This window comes from Lycium ferocissimum, chromosome 2 (assembly GCF_029784015.1).
Source record: "Lycium ferocissimum isolate CSIRO_LF1 chromosome 2, AGI_CSIRO_Lferr_CH_V1, whole genome shotgun sequence".
Lineage (NCBI taxonomy): Eukaryota > Viridiplantae > Streptophyta > Magnoliopsida > Solanales > Solanaceae > Lycium > Lycium ferocissimum.
Window position 1 is genome coordinate 57,078,008 of NC_081343.1, and position 17,419 is coordinate 57,095,426.

The window sequence follows — 17,419 nt, forward strand, 5'->3', positions numbered from 1 at the left end:
TATCATTTTCAATGTATGCTCGAACATGACTTGAAGCACGAGTTTATAGGAAACTTCTTACTCTCTGTAAAGACTACTTGCTTTCTATTTCATTTTGATACTGTGGTTAACAATGCTTTTACAAGTGCCCGCCCCTTTCACCCCTAAAAATGAAAATGTTGATACAAAGCTATTGATTTTGGGCTTTCTGACTTTAATATAAGTTATTATACCAAAGCAGTCAGCTAAGTTAACACACATTTTGTCAATCAGAAGAATTTTGTTCCAAATTACTGATGTCATTTTAGCGATGGGTTGTTTTTAGATATGATTTATGCTTAAAATTTCAACGTGCTTGGGGAAAAGAATGGATCCATTGTTGCCTCCATATGTTGTGTATGAATTGGGTTTCTGTATGCTGTGTATCTGGTGATTTAGCCTACAACTAAAGTATGTCACTGAAGTCGGTAAGAACTTAAGTACTGAACCTTGAGAATACTAGATCTGCTCCACAATATGATTGTGAAGTGCTCACTGGATTATATTTGCTTGCTTCTGGACCTAATTAGTTTGGTACCGAGGCACATTTGTTGTAGTAGTTATTTCTCACATTAAGTTATTAGTGTTGAGCTTCTTGTTAATTCTTCAGTATACTTGGAGCAAAGTACCTTTAGGTTTGTAATTAAATGTTTCATTGGCTTCAATATTTCCCCACTGTCACTTATTTCGGTTGTTTGCTGGTTTTGTTCTGAAATGAACTAGTTACAATTACCCATAGATGATGATCTATCATGAAACAATCCTTGTTCTGTTTTCCAAGGGCTTCTACCGGAGAAAAAGTGTAAAAATAATCAGAATCTAGTAGTCATCTGTCAATTCCAGCCAAACATGTGATCTCTGAATTATTAATTCAAGTTTTACCAGTCATTTCAGTTAAACGCTCAGCAGAGCCAGATCTAGAGCTCCTGTTGATGCTCCAAAGTCGTTGGATAATCAAAGATATCATACTGGTGTTACTTCCTTGTCTGCTATGTTTTGTAGAAAAGCTTATTTTTCTTTACTTAATTGACCTGTGTTGCTCTCTTTCCCCTGATTTTTGCCTCTCAAATGGGTTCGATATCTCTTTATGAATAATAAGTGGGTGCAAGTGATGGTTCATATAAAGGTGCTCTTAGAAACTGTTTAATATTAAGCCATGTTGTATTCAAGCACTGTTAACTTTATTTTTATTAGTTGATATAATAATTAATTACCTTAGTTTTGTTTGCAGATTTATTGTAAAGAATAAAAGGAGGCGGGTTTGAATTGTACACCAAGGAAATGAAGATAGTGTTGAAGTCAAGGAGGTAAAGATGGAAAGACTACGACAATAAATGGAGACAATGGTTGTGGTTTCCCTTCGGATCAACCTTAATATATTGAGAATTAATGTTTTTAGACGTGTATTATCTCATTTGTAAACACATTCTTCATCTTTTTGAGATGAATGGTACAGTTTGAGACATTTGTACAAGATTTATATATAAATATCAGTTACCAATGATTTGTTGCAACTTGAATGACTTATGTTATCATTCTTATCATATTCAAATTATACAGAAAACAACAATTGCGTTCTTTATAAGCTTACGGAAACTGTACCAAATTAGTTTGAGAATGGCTAGGGAGTGACAAACATTTTAGCTTGGGATATTCCTAGCTAATTGTAAAGATAATTCCCATCCTCTAAACAAATTCAGCTAGGAGTTTAACTAGGGCTAGTCCATAGCTAACATTTGCTACGGATGGCTGCCTAGCAAGAGTCCAAGCTATATTTAGCTAGGGATGACTAATATTCCTAGCTAAATTTAGCTAGGCGCGTTTTAGCTACGGAATCCAGCTAGGGTCATTTTCCTAGCTAAAATGACTTTAGCTAAGGATTTTTATAAGTTAGCTAGGGATTCGGTCTCTAGCTAATAGCCTGTTTTCTTGTAGTGGATGCTGTTATAGAGAGGTTTGACTGTACCGAGTTTTCAGATAATGCAACATTTGAGATGCTCATTCATTTCGCTTATGACAAGGATAATCTTGATTTTGCACTTGAATTGTGTAAGAAAGCTTTGGATTCAAAAGTTACTGTTCGCAATGCAACAATGCAGAGGGTAGTCAATGTCTTGGCTGAGCATTCTAAGCTTGAAGAAGCAAAGGAGCTGGTGAAACTGGCCAAATCATATAAGGGATACCGGTATATACTTTCGTTGCCTTCGCTTCAATAGGTATGCATTTTATGTGGTAGTTAATTACTTGCATTATTGTTTTGGCTAAACTATTTTTTTAGGAATTATTATTGTATTTTATGAATTGCGCTTAAAGATTTAAGAAATTTTAAGGTCTAAGGGATGTTTCAATTGAATGTCTTAATATTTTGCTTCTAGGAAATTGAGGTCCATTATGACATGTTGACTACCAAAATGTATCAAAACGAATTTACTAGTCTTATGAAATTAGGCTATTTAAATAATCTCATTCTGGGCATATGAGGTATATCAATATCATGAGAGCCTAATTTAGACCAGCTTATGCGCACTTTGACTAATTCCATAGGTTTCCTGCTACTGACCAAGTCCCAACAACACATTTATTAACTAAAGATAGATAGTTGGTTATAAGTTATAACACAGTAGGCACCCTTGAACTTATAGGTTCACTCTTCAAAGTATCTGGCATTCCAGACCAGAGGTAGACCTCTTGTTAGTGTGCACTGCATAAAATTGCCTGCTGTTAGAATCACCAGTTATTAATACTTCATCAAAACCTATATTAAGCTAATATAAGCAAGAATTTTGTTGCATCACGACTCATTCTTCCAAAATGGATCAGTAAAGCACAATAGTTCAAATCTGCAAGTAGGCTGATGGGTTGGTCGTGTGATATTTTCAGCAATATAAGCTCAAATCTAATTGTAGATCTAGCATCGTCATCATTAGCTTCAAGGGAGCAATAATAAACTTATGATCTTTTTTTTTTTCTTTTTTTCTGTTCTTTTTTAACCTTGCCAGTGGTGGAGAAGGGCCTCAAAAAGAATGATCCTTTATATAAATACCTGGAGTTCTACCCCTTTTATTCTTCATTAATATCTTAAAAATGAAATGGCGGGAGTATACTTTTTAATTTGTCGTGAAAAGTTCTGAGGAGTTCTCACCATCAATTCAGATTTTCATCGTGAATATATATGCGCATTCTATTGATTTAATAAATTCAGAACTTAAGAATTCAACTTCCTTATTTTTTTTTAATTTTTTTTTTAAACAATCACCTAAGGGTTGTCAAAAATTGTACCGAAAAGGGAAATAAATAAAGTGGAAGGAAACTTGATCAATACCTCTGCAATTCTTATTAGAATGCAGAAGAGTACATATGCCTCAAGCATTATGTGAATAAAACTAACTAAAGTGAAAACCAAATGGTAGTGTCGATTATTCGTGCTATACTTGAGGAAAATAGATGCCCTAATGTTTTTTCAACTTTACCAGTTTAAAAATAAAAATAAAAAATAGATACTCCTATAGATAAGATTTTTCATGCAGCCATAGAACTCAATGATGTGCCCAATCGCGAGTCTCAGTCCATGTCACAAAATATTGACTTGATATGCTTTTCTAGGACAGGAAGACAATGATTCTCATCATAAATATACATCATAGGAACCATTCTGGCCACGTTGAGACAAGCCTTTTGAAAAGACAATGGAATTGCGCTTGGTGTGAGGCACTGTTTATTGACATCTTTCCATGCGTTTGAAACCATGTCCAAAACATGTTGCCTTGCATCTTCATAAGTTAAGCCCTGTTGTTCTTCCATCAAGTACTCTACATAGGATCCATCCTGCCCTTCTTGCTGTTCATCCTACCAAAAATTAAAACTACGTATTAGAATAAAAGTTGGAGAACACTATTGGATGGTTAACCCATAACTGACTCAGTTGGTGAGATGCCTCCACTTAATCAGTACTAGCAGAGACCCCTTGACAAAAAGATTTTCCTCTATGTATGTGTGTATACATTATTACTTTCCTAGAAAACGATATGTACATTTACAATAGGGTTTAAAAATAATAGAAGTAGATATTAAGTATAAATTTGCGACAGGAAGTAGAGCATCAAAACAAATATAATTCTAGGCATTTAGACTTAAACTAACTTATAAGTCGAATCGTGACAATATATACTACCGGTGACATAAATCCTGCTTACGCCATTACACTTAATGATCGGTATATCCGAAGTTCAAATTACGTGGAAGTGAAGAACCGCAAAACAATCTTTTCAAATCGTAAACCATTAATATCATTTTACCTCAGCATTTCCGAGGTCATCCAAAAGACGAAGAATTTGGGCAATGGAAGATATAATGCCTTCAATATCAGCGAAGACATCTGATGATGAAGAATCTTTAGTTGCTCCATGACCCAAGAGAAAGTAAAGGTTGATAAGCACCATAGGCACCCCTGAACTTACTATCCCATTCTTCAAGTACTCCTCAGCCACAGGCATATCTCCACTATTGAACCATTTTGCTTCCTCCAGAAAAGCATTGCACAAATTTGCCCACTGTGACAATAAATAAATCAAGTTGAATTCTATTAGATTTAGCTCACATACATTGACAATGTAACTTTTTTATGTTGTAGTTTAACTTCTTGTAGTATGCCAGTTATTTGCCTTGATATATAGTACAAACAGATCATGTACAATATTAGTGTATAGAAATTAAGCTTTCAACACAATTAGTACAGTACTACTAGTGTCATACAGCTTTTCTCAAGTGGTCGATAGGGTTCCATCCATGCTCTTTATACAGTACACACCCAATATTTTCTGTGGTCTCATATAAAGTCATGAAACACGTCCTCATGTAGTTCGGTAGTTGCTCAACAGCAGAGATTTCCCACCTAAGGGAGAAAAAAAGGAGGAAAATGAAAATGGAATTCGCAAATCTATTTTATTTAACTAAACAAATAAAGAACATTATGTTTAAGATAGTTTTGAGGTGTACCTATTAACAACTTCAGTGAATAGTGTGAGTTCGGGGAGTGTACCATAAACATCAAAAATATCATCTACTAAATAGACAAGAGAGATTGGTTTTATTAGCTCCATTCGTTCCTTCGACATTCTTGGACCCGACATGTACCAATTAAGTGGTTGGCTTCTAGCAAGCTTCAAGTTTTGTGCCACCGAAAGTTCCTTCCACCATCTAATATTGACAAAGATACAAGTCAAGAAGACTCAACATATATATACTAGTTATATGTATTTAAAAGGCATCTCGGCGAATGAGGACTGAGAACCATAAGGCGAGCGTCAAAACGCTAGCACAAACTGCTCCCACGAACACACATGATAAAGGGATGTGGATAGGATATATTGTAGCTACTTTCCAAAAAAAAATTTGTCATATCTACGCAATATAATTTTTGGATGAATGAGTGTCAATTGACTCCCCTTAGACAAGAGTACTTGTTATAGCTCGTCCCTGATAACAAGCGACAACACACTGTCCACGCAGAATTTTGTATAAGCAATATTGGTCCGTTATTACAAGTTGGCTTTAAAAAAGTTTTAAAAGATTCTTTTACGAGCTGACAGCAAGTTAAAAAGAAAAAACACATCAAACTAACTTCAGAACTTGACGTTTTTCTTCTTTGTAAACGGATTGCAGTTTCCCAAATTCGATGAATGCAAGATCTTTGAGCATAGCTTCCCATTCATCTCCCACTTGAAATTCTTCAAGAGAGCTCCTTAAAGAATACCTTGGCAAGTTTTGTGGATAGGATGTTGCAATGTTTGACGAGCCATTTTGGATTGATTATCATCTAAGTGCACCATATTTCTTATTAGACACTCACCACTAAATTGAGCAGCTTCAACTAGTATGCCTTTTCCTTTAATACTGAGATGAGTGGCTTCATGCAAGGCCATCAATCCCTTCAAATCTTGTCTTAATTCATCTTGAAAAGATTCATTCTCTCCTTTGAAGTTGTTGAACACCTCAGTCAACAATTTGCACACCGATCGTGTATAGATTTTTCACATAATTAGATTGTGTTGATGTACAACAAGGTGCAACTCATTATATAAAATCTGATATGGTAACTAGAAAAATATAGTGGTGTAATTTTTTTTACACAATTTGTGTATATATGTAACTTACATTCTTAAATAAGAATTTAATTTCTAAACATTGATGGGTAAAAAAACATTTTCAAAATCAAGTCACTTATAAGGTATTTAGGAGTAAATTCTTATGATGAACATTACTAATTGGTAGCCTGATAAAAGAATAACTAACAAACTATCACAAGAACTTTTTTTGACACTATCAGTGTATACAATTTAAATCTAAATAAATATACTTAAAAGTTCTTTTGAGAGGAACTTTGAAAAGTAATTAAAGCATGACAAAAGGTTGAAACATAATCTCTTTGGGACATTGTAACCCTCCTATCTTAATAGTCGAAAACGAAGTGAAACCTCATAAAGATCAGAATGACGATCGAAATGAGCGGTTTTAGTTTTCAAACATTGTTGCTCAAGAATCAATTGAATTTCTTTGGAGGAAAAGCTGGTCGAAGGCAAGTTGCTGAATGACATCTATGATCACCAAAGCTTGTAATTGATTTTGTTTTTTGACGATGTCTAGATATTTCTCAACTTGCTCGACCTTCTTTGCATATTTCAAGTCCTGTCATCAGGGTAGTGATGATTAGAAGCAGATTTGGGATTTAAACTCTACGGTAATTTTTAAGGTTTTCAGTACTGATTTCATAGTATTTGAAAATCATGAGTTAGATATATTATTTGGTTGTGATTTTAGTGAATTTTTACACATAGACCTATGCCCTTAGGCCTTAGTTGAAAGTAATGAGTTCAAATAAACTTGGTACCGCAACATTGTATCCCCCTGTAGCGACTTTAAATAATTTGTACACTATCGAGTTTAATTGATCTGCAATAGTGTGTACTTTTCATGCTAAATTGATACAATAATTTGAAAAAATAAAGTAATAGTCTACTAGAACAAGCCAAATTGCACTGATATTGTTGTAGTAACTTTTTACTCGATGAGAGTATGTAACTTAAACTAACTCGTAAAGAGAAATATACAATAATTTTCATAAACAATACCAGGGATACACAATTTTAGTTTGATCTAATATACCTTCTCCTTAAGGACATTTGGATTGTTGAAAACAGGCGACATTGTATTGCAGAACTTTGTTTTATGGGAAATAAGTGGTACTATTTGTTTAGCTGTTGAAATAAAATAATCTCTGGCATTCCAATTTATAGGAAGTTAGAAGTGTTAAAAAAGATACTATTTAATCAATGTGTGGTCGACACCACCTGAACAACGTAATGTTTAAGTTGAAAGAGATGTACGTAGGTTTATTTTTGGCACATTTTTTTTTTTTGATGTATTTTAGAATCATTGTACTCTTCCAGAAATAATGCTAGATCATACAGTTCATCGTATTTGTTTGTACGTAAAATGAACAATTCTGACAGGGGCGGCTCAACTATGTGGCCTAAAGTTAAATATCTATAAGAGGCCTGAAATGTATTTAACACATTTTTTTTGTTTTTAGGTAGAACTTTTGTAACGTAGCTGTTGGAGCCATCTTGCACATTATGTGGACTATCATTGACTACCTTAGCTTCTACCAAAGGAGGTATCCGCTAACTTTGCTCATCCAAATTTAATAATATTTTAAGGAAATATTCAAAGTTAAAGCAGTGCTTTTTGAAATTCTAATTGTCTAATCATCTCAAATATCTGTCACTAAGTAGCCATCTGGACATGATTTAGTTGAAGTTTTAAAAAAAAATAAAAAATATGTTGCAGCTTATAAAAGTTATTTGGAAGTTGAAGCTATGTTTGAAAATAATCACTTAAAAAAATGAAAATTATGTGAATGAAAACTTAAAATAAAGAATTTGAAGTACTCCTTAGATGTGTTATTTTTCCCAAACTTCAAACCTTCAAATTTGATAAGTAGAGACTTATTTGGAATTTAAAAATTATAGCTATGGACATGCCAAAATAGTCTCATACATTTGAAATAGTTCAATTTTATTCTGAAGTGGAAAAATAAGATTTATACAATCTATATTTAATATAAAGCTACGCATAAATAAGGTGTTGTGGCACCTTTCTATGGCCTAGAAAGCCATTTATCTTTTTTCTCCTTTTTTTGACATTTTCCCCTTCATTTATCTCTTTATTTTTATCTTTAATAGCCCAAAAAATCTTTTGATTCAATCAATCAACTTCACCTCCCACTTTTTTCTTCTTTAATAGGTATCTTAATATGCATTTATGTGTTCTTCCACCTTTTCCACTCCCACATTGCTATATCCTCTCTTAGCAATAATAACGGAGATGATCACAATGATCAGTCTTCTGTAAAGAAAATTGATCATAAATACGTAACTGACTGGGAGGTCATGCAGCTTATGATCAACCCAAAGTTACATATATATATATATAAATGGTAGAGAGGTTACAATAGGAAAGAAACGGACAGAGGCTTTATTATAGCTTTAATAATAATAAACCATTAACTATTGTGGAGTTATAAAAATGAAGATTTGTGATTTGTGAGTTTGGAGGTGGACTATATAATGGCTTGTGGGAAAAAGAGAGGAAACAAGCATATATGAAGCACAAAAATTTCCTGGATACTAGACAGCAAGATTAAGATGATCATCACATAATTAACAACGTATTTTTGGTAATGTTATCTTCTCAATATATTTATCTTTTTCCTTCTTCTTTTGTCATTTCCTTTCATTATCATTCAACCTCTCCCCTTCCCCCGTAATTTTAATTTGTATACTAACATTGTCTTCCCATTTTACTCCTTTAATTATATTCTTGATTCATTTTAAAATAATTATTTGGACGCGATATAAACTAACGTTTCTTGGCTAATATAAGTAAAACTACGACTCAACGACTATGAAATATTATGAGTTATCATTTTAGAAGTCCGTCTAGTTATTTTAAAGACAAAAAGAAAAGAAAACTTACTGTATCATATATATATATATATATATATATATATATATATTTGAACTTATTGTATCATATATATATTTTGGGTGATGAAATCCCTATTTTATCTCTTATACAGATAATGAATTCGTTATTTCTTAATTTGTTTTTTCTTTTATTACATGTGAGAGCACTTCTTATGATAATGTTTTGGCTCTCTATATTGTTTTTCGTCAAAATAAAAGAGTGTTTTGTCAGTTTTTTGTTAAATTTTTTTTAATGTGCTAATGATTGTAAACGTGTGATTTTTTATAATGTTGCAGTCGTGCACCCGGATGAGTTAATGGAAATTCAAAACAGACCAAATGATGAAAATATAAAGGGTGAAAAGATTTTAATCATGTGGAAGTAGAATTTAGTGTTGTACACACAACCAACTATCAATATTGAATTAAGCAACGGTGATGGCAACAATAATGCTTATTTAGTGAAGTTTTGGTTTTCTGCTATTCAAATAGTTATATATGTATAGAGAGACAAAAGAGGACTTACCAGTTACCTTGTGTTTTAGAGGCGTGGGTGAAATTTTTTGAATAATGAAACTTTAAACGACAGGCCAAGAAGAGAAGAGAAGAGAAGCTAGAGAAGAGAAGGGAGAACGTAATACTAGATTGATGAGAAAATTCCTTAATATAGAACAACTCTAGTAACAGTTGTTCGTAAAAATATTGCAGTCAAGTTGAGGTTTATGATACACTATTGCGGATAGGGGACAACAATATCATTTTTACGTGTTTAAGTTCATGATGTTTATTTGTTTTAACTTCCACATAAGTTTCAACCCTGTTCCTCTACTATTAGAACACCATGAATTTGTATATGCAATGTAAAAAAATATCTATGGTTTTTAGATTTAATTTTGGTTTGTCAAAATTTCCTCAATCTCTGAAAGTTTGTGATATTTTTTATTTGTTTTCCTTTTAATTTTGTTTTTAAATATTTAAGTTTTTACATATACATAAGGGATGAATTTCTAAATTTGTATGTTTAGTTTATATTATACATGAAAAAAGAAATTAATAAATACTTTAGATTTCACAAATATAATTTGTTACAATACTTTTAGTATGTGATATCAGCAAATTTTTTTTTATAAATTTAATGAAATCTTCTATAACCGCAAGAAGCGCGGACAAATTTACTAGTGTGTATATAAGAATAAGAATAAGAATCCTTAGAAGAATAAATCAGCCTAAAGCCTTTAAATGAGAAAATGAATGCTTATTAAATAGAACAACATAGAATTAAATTTTAAATGACCTGATTGTATAAATATTTTTTGCACTATCATCGTATAGAATTTAAATCTATTGGTAACATTATGTCCATTTATTTTTCTATATTTCCATTCTTGTCCTTTAATTTTTAATCTTGTCACTTTTACTCCTAAAATTTTCATATTTCCATTAGCCCTCTTCAATTATTAATATATTCACTTTGACCCCTCCACTTATCGTATATATAATTTTGCCTCTTAAATATATTTTATTTCCTGATAATTATATAAAAATATTTTCATCATGTTTCGTAATTTGAGGCAAAGAACCAAATTGGTAGAAGAATATACTGTGAAATTCGAACCATTACTAATGAAATGTATCATATTTCTTACTAGACACTCATCACTTAAACTTCTTGAAGTACATCCCAAATAAACCATCTGAGTTGAGCGAGATTCAAATATATCATTGAATAGATCTATTTAAAACTTTAGACAATGTTAAACCCTCCGCATTATAATATTATCCATGCTTTTAACCGGGGCTGGTCTCGCTAATGGAGACTTTTAAGATGGAGGAAATAATTATCACACAAATAAACAATAGTAGAAAAATTTGGAGGATTTAAGTATATTTTGTCCATACTACGACGCATGTTATGACTTATGATCAACTGGTCTAAATTTGAAAATTCTCATTTCTCCCCTTAAACTATTACTCCTACTCTTTCGCAGAGATGAAAAGAAAAGTTTGTATACATACTTTTCTGAAACAGAAATCTAAATACTGCATTACAGAAAAAATTAAGTATTTCCTCCATTCCATAATAAGTGACTCTTTTTTACCATGACACCTCTTAAGAAATTGCTTACTCCTAGAAAATTAGGAGTGTTTTTACCAACTTACCCCTAATTATATTTTAAGTTAACATTGGGTATTGAGTAGTAATTAATGAATCTTAATTATTTAAACAAGGGCAATTTTGGAAGAATATGTTCAAAATATTCTTGAAATCCTAAAATGTCACTTATTTTGAAACAAAATAAAAAGTCTAAAAAATCACTTAATATGGAATAGATGGAGTGACAATTAGACGACGAACCCACTACAAACTTTTGAAAGGTTCTAGTAATTGTTTGAATGCGAAATACTTTCGTTGATCTTGAAGGGATCGAGTTACTTCAAAGATATGTGCAATTGTAAAAACCTTTATTTTTTTTTTCTTTTATTTTGTTTTTTGCAGCAATTTTGTGAAATGAATGTACCCATGATAGAACTGGTTATTCTTAACGTATTCCATAAGAAAGAGCTATGCAAAGTGAAGACATTTCGGATCTATTCATGAATCTTTCTTGGACTAGTTATTTAATTAATTGCTTAGAAAATTGTAAACCAACCTGGCTTTATGACTCGTGCTTTGAGTGCTGTGCAACTTGAGTAGTACGGCGAGTTTTTTTACTCCATATATATAATTAATTGCACTTCGGGTTATATGAGAGAGAAGTTCAATGAATTCATTGAACTCTCTTAATTGCTTAACCTCGTATTATACCTTATCTGGGATGACATGTCACAGTCCAATTTTTTTGGAAGTCACCAGTCCTGGCCACCTGTTATCTTGCTATAGGATATCTTTAAAAAATTTACAATGGAAATTGTTGCAACAATAAGTTAACAAATGCACATGAATTTGTGAAAGATGTAATTTAGTACTCCCTCCGAATCAAAAAAGTTATCCACTTAGCCATTTGCATACCTCTTAAGAAAATATAAACTCCTAAATAAAAAGAGATAATTTGACTAAACTACCCCTAATTAAATAGGTATTAGGATTTGATCACATAGCACTTAATAGGGGCAAATCTGAAAAAATAAGGTAAATTGTTTTTTGATTTTATAAGTGGACACTCTTTTTGACTCAAGGAAAAAAAGTTAAGTGAACACTCTTTTTTATCCAGAGGGAGTAATACTTCATCTCAGATTAACAATTACTTTAGCTTAAAAAATATTCAAAGTAAATGTCACTTTAGAAATTCAAAATTAAAGTTGGCAATTTTTTCCTACTATACTCTTAATATTAAAGAAGAATGCAAAGTATTTAAAAGTAAAAATAATTTACTTTAATTAAATAGAAATATACTTTATATTTATTGTTTTCCTTAAAGCAACAGTTAAAATGTGACAAATAATGAAGTATCCAGTACTCAATGTGCGCATATTATATATGTTTAAGATTTTCGCACACGCTTTAAGAAAGTTATTTAATAACTATAATTAGAGTATTTATCTAAATTATCATTTTTTTCTCCTTAAACATCCTGATTAATTAATTCTACTAATCGAATAGGGTAGATTTGAGGAAGAAAAAAAGCAATAAGTGTGGTTTATTACTTTCTTTAAAAAAATTAAATATTTCGAGACATATTTAATTATTGATAAAAGGACTCATATTTTAGATCAAAAGCAGTATTATTCATAGAATAACACTATATCTACTCTGCTCGAGTTTAACCTTGCAAAAATAGGAAGTTGGTAATACCTTAAATTCAGAAGAACCCATAGATGCTGGTAGAGAGTTGAGACTATGGGTATTTGAGAGGATACTTGGTAAATAGTACTAAGTAATATTGTGCTCAAGTACCAATTAATTCTCTTTGTCGGTTGACTTGTATAATATAGCATTAACAAAATCCTGCTACTGGACACGATATCAACTTTCCACTATCTTGAAGATTCTCAACTGATTCTTTTGACTAATAATAATAGTAACTATTATAATTGGCACGGTAAGTTATTTGAGATGGATTGAACAAAATATTTAATAATCATGTATGAGAGCACACCACACCAAACTTTAAAATGTGAATAGTATATGAGTAAATTAAGTTTTCTGAAGTTACGAATGTTATAAAGAAAAGTTAGTTAGTAGAATATAATGGTATCGAATGGGTTTGAATTTTCAGAATTTTGAATTTTCAGAAGTTGTGAATGTTGTATAGAAATATATTGTTAGTAGAATTAAGTCAAATATGTTAGAATCCAAAATAGAGAAAGTATCGGGTACAATATGAATATGGAGGTACTATAGCTGGTAGATCTAGTTATTAATAAATATAGAAAGCAGGGAAAGGATCTTTACGGTACACCAAGCAAATGAAAATAAAACATGCGACTTATATCTATAATGTTTCACTTACATGGGTGATAAAGTTATAAGTATGGGTTGATCCTAAGCAAATAGCTTTAGTTTAGATCATGTATGTATGTCAAAAAATTTACTCGTATTAAATATGTATAAAAAATTGATTTTGGATCTTGTAAATCAAATAAGTTGCAATAAAATTTCAAACTCAATCATAAAATTTCAATTCTGGATCCGTCTCTATAGTGATATACATTCTAGTTTTACTTTTTCTCTTATAGTTGTATTGCTTGAGTTAATGTAAACACCGAATGCGATTAATTACTTTTTGAATGTAGGGTTCAATATTCTAATCTCAATATGAAGTCTCGTCCGTACAGTTACTTTACTTGTCTTGTTCTACAAAAGCTGAATGTGTGGCTCACTTTTCATACTGTAGACATGGTTGAAGTTAATAATGGATTTTAGGAGGTCAGGAAACTACAAACCTAGCATTTGGGAGGATGCATATGTGCAATCACGACCTAATTTGTACGCCGTAAGTCCAAATAAAAATCCGTCGTCCATAATGTACTTCAAAAATAATGATTTTTTTTTTTCATTTTCGATATTTCAAACTTAATTTACATCAGTTTTCTTTTGAACTATCGTAAATATCAAATCGAGTATGGTCGATGACCTTTTCTTTAGTGTGTTAATTTTTCTTTCTTTTCTTTTTCTTTTTCTTTTTTTTTCTTGTCAGAAAAAAAAATAATGACAAACATTTTTTTTTCTCTCTTTTCTTTTTCTTTTACTTTTTGTTCTTGTCAGAAAAAAAAATTGATGACTAACATTTTTGTCATGCAGGAAGAGAAATATTGTGAACGAGCTGAAAAACTAAAAGAAGAAGTGAGGAGGATGTTGGAGAAAACAATGACAAACTCATTGGAACAGCTTGAGCTTATTGACATTTTGCAAAGACTTGGCATATACTATCACTTTGAGGAAGAAATTGATAGAGTATTGAAGCAAATATACATTAATTATAATAATAGAGATCACCACAATGGGCAGAAGAATGAAGAGTTGTATGCTACAGCTTTAGAATTTCGACTGCTTAGACAACAGGGCTATCATGCTCCTCAAGGTACTTGACATTTTCCTTTTCTTTTTTATTGTGGCAAGTCTAAAGGTTTTTTAACACATAGCAGCTTGCTCAAAACCGAAGTCTTGGATGGTAAGTATCTCTCCATCTGTAACCAAAAGTCTCAACTGGTCCAAAGCCATGGGAATATAATCGTCTTTAGTAGGGAGCGTTTTACCCTCAAAGTGGTACTTTCATACACGAATTCGGACTATCCAGACGACAAAACGGATACCACACACCCAATAGGAAACAACAAAAATAGTTCTAGACTGCAATATTTTTCATTGATATATCATAGCAGGTTACTTGCCTTGTTTTTCAAGTTGCTAATCCCATTCCTATGTCATACGTAGTTACCTGATACTTAAATCCATGCTTCTATGTTTATTCTTATGCAGTTTCCCTATCCCTAATTTTCTCTTTTGCAGAGATATTCTGCAGTTTCATGAACGAGGACGGGAAGTTCAAAACAACCCTTGTTGAGGATAGTAAAGGGCTGCTGAGTTTGTATGAAGCTTCCTATCTTTCTATGGAAGGTGAAAACATTATGGAAACGGCTCGAGATTTTGCCACCCATTATCTCAGGGAAAGCCTTAAGAAGAAGATGGATCAGAATCTTGCTGAGCAAGTAAGACATGCTCTAGAAATGCCTCTGCATTGGAGAATGAAGAGACTAGAAGCAAGATGGTTTATAGAAGTTTATCACAAAGAAGAGAACATGAATCCTCTTCTCTTTGAACTTGCAAAGTTGGACTACAATATGGTACAAGCTACATACATGGAGGAACTAAAACAAATGTCAAGGTGAGAGAGGTGATTCATTTCATATATGACATATGAAAATGAAAACATTATTAATTATTTTTGTGTCTGGTTGGTGAGTGAAAAAATAATTTCCGCAAAGAATATGTATATATTCAAGATTATTAGTAGCAAGTCGATAAGTGCTTTGATGAAAATTTTGAGTACTAACGAAATACTAATGATGTCTAAAATGTTAGTTGGAGCAAGTATATGAAGTTAGAAGTTAAGATAGTTATAAGAGAAAATGAGTTTCGCCCCTAAAGTAAGGAAAGACATCTTTTTCCTTTTGATGGAAAACATTTTCAAGTGACTTGAATCCAGAAAATGACTTCCTCACGAAATAACCCCGAAATTTGACTATGGCATACCAAACACATTAATTTGATTATAAGATCCTTTCAATATTGAGAATTTTATTTGAGGGTATGTTTTAGTAATCTGGTTAAAATGCAGGTGGGATAAGAAGATTAAACTTGTTAAAAAGATGAGCTTTGTGAGGGACAGATTAGTGGAGGGCTTCTTCTGGGCTGTTGGTTTCACTCCTAATCCTCAGTTTGGATACTGCAGAATGTTTTCAACAAAACTCTCTGTACTTCTCACTACAATCGATGACATGTATGATGTTTATGGTACCTTGGATGAACTTGAGCTCTTCACTGATATCGTTGACAGGTTTGTATACACCCTTTATGCCTTTTCTTCTTTTCAATCTTTTTATTTATCATGTCACCTAAAAGATAACTATAGCTACCCCTCCATAATAAGTGAGATAATCGAGAAAATGAGATAGGTTACCAGCAACAAAAAAGGCAAGCTGCTCACATTTGGTACACTCCTCACATGTAGGTCCTTGAAAAGAGCAACAGCAGTTCCAAATACACTAATATTGTAAAAATATCGTCACATTATCTGTGTTTATAAGTTAAAATCCTTTTCCTTTCACCTTTATTTGGATGGTGACGGGGGTGGGGTGGAGTAGAATCTCAAATTCAATATTTATGAGAGGGGCATATACTTATTGTGGTTACATGTTCTGAAGATGGGACATCAATGCAATAGAGCAACTACCAGCATACATGCAAATCTGCTTCCTAGCTCTCTTCAACTCCTTGAATGAACTGGCTTATGACATTCTCAAAGAACAGGGGTTCAGCATAATTTCACATATAAGGAAGCAGGTAATAATTTTTCCTTCCATTTAATCTCTCTTGAATTTCCCATGTCTTCTTTTCATTCTTACCTAATTATATATTGACATGTTCTTTACCACATATTTCAGTGGGCTAACCTGTGTAAAGCCTACTTACTGGAAGTAAAGTGGAACCAGAGAGGATATACACCAAGCTTGAATGAGTTCCTAAGAAATGCCTGGATAACAAACACTGGTCCTGTACTAATAATGCATGCTTATTTTTGCATCACAAACCCCATCAAGGAGGAGGAATTGGAATGCTTAAAGCATTATCCTGCCATCATTTACTCGCCTTCGCTAATTCTTCGACTTGTAAATGACTTGGCAACTTCACCTGTAAGTTATGCTAATTAAAAAAAAAAAATATATATATATATATATACACACACATATATATGCCTGATCATAAGTTCCTTAATAATCTCTGATAGTACCAAGTTAAAAGTTGTTCCATTTTTTACCTTTATTCAGGATGAAATCAAGAAAGGGGATCATCTTAAATCAATCCAATGTTACATGCATGAGTCTAAGAGTTCTGAAGAAAATGCTCGAAACTATATAAAGAACTTAATTGATCAAACCTGGAAGAAGATGAACAGAGACATACTAAGGGACCAATCCTTCTCACAGGATTTTAGAAGAACTGCAATGAATCTTGCTAGGATTGCTCAATGCATGTACCAGCACGGAGATGGATTTGGTATTCCAGATTGTGAGACAAAGGATCGGATACTCTCCTTGTTCTTTGAACCCATTCCTCTTTCATGAAATGCCATACTTCAATTTTCCTGTTTATGCATGAAGCTCAATGTAAAAGAAATAAAAATATAAAAGAACATCTATTTTCCATATCCTGAAAC

General features: G+C 32.2%; 2 protein-coding genes across 2 annotated transcripts; one reads left to right on the forward strand and one right to left on the reverse strand.

Moving 5' to 3' along the window:
* Nucleotides 1-3,329: 3,329 nt before the first annotated feature.
* Nucleotides 3,330-5,772, reverse strand: LOC132046273 ((3S,6E)-nerolidol synthase 1-like). Its single transcript, XM_059436860.1, has 5 exons — nucleotides 5,639-5,772; nucleotides 5,014-5,214; nucleotides 4,771-4,909; nucleotides 4,314-4,568; nucleotides 3,330-3,864 (listed from the first exon to the last, which is right to left on the reverse strand). The coding sequence occupies exons 1-5, from the start codon at nucleotides 5,713-5,715 to the stop codon at nucleotides 3,580-3,582; spliced, it is 957 nt and encodes a 318-aa protein (XP_059292843.1). The 5' UTR covers nucleotides 5,716-5,772; the 3' UTR covers nucleotides 3,330-3,579.
* An 8,050-nt stretch (nucleotides 5,773-13,822) lies between these two features.
* Nucleotides 13,823-17,418, forward strand: LOC132046275 ((-)-alpha-terpineol synthase-like). The gene is made up of 7 exons (XM_059436863.1): nucleotides 13,823-13,975; nucleotides 14,284-14,563; nucleotides 14,992-15,367; nucleotides 15,821-16,039; nucleotides 16,407-16,545; nucleotides 16,647-16,895; nucleotides 17,031-17,418. Exons 1-7 carry the CDS (start codon nucleotides 13,895-13,897, stop codon nucleotides 17,325-17,327), a joined length of 1,641 nt encoding a protein of 546 aa, XP_059292846.1. The 5' UTR covers nucleotides 13,823-13,894; the 3' UTR covers nucleotides 17,328-17,418.
* The last annotated feature ends 1 nt before the right edge of the window (nucleotide 17,419 follows it).

Coding starts and splice junctions, on each gene's coding strand:
- LOC132046273 (XM_059436860.1), bottom strand. CDS start 5,715: ATGCTCAAAGATCTTGCATTCATCGAATTTGGGAAACTGCAATCCGTT. Junction 5,215..5,638: donor GAAAAACGTCAAGTTCTGAA/GTTAGTTTGATG, acceptor TGTCAATATTAG/ATGGTGGAAGGAACTTTCGG. Junction 4,569..4,770: donor TCGACCACTTGAGAAAAGCT/GTATGACACTAG, acceptor TTATTGTCACAG/TGGGCAAATTTGTGCAATGC.
- LOC132046275 (XM_059436863.1), top strand. CDS start 13,895: ATGGATTTTAGGAGGTCAGGAAACTACAAACCTAGCATTTGGGAGGAT. Junction 16,546..16,646: donor TTTCACATATAAGGAAGCAG/GTAATAATTTTT, acceptor CACATATTTCAG/TGGGCTAACCTGTGTAAAGC. Junction 16,896..17,030: donor ATGACTTGGCAACTTCACCT/GTAAGTTATGCT, acceptor ACCTTTATTCAG/GATGAAATCAAGAAAGGGGA.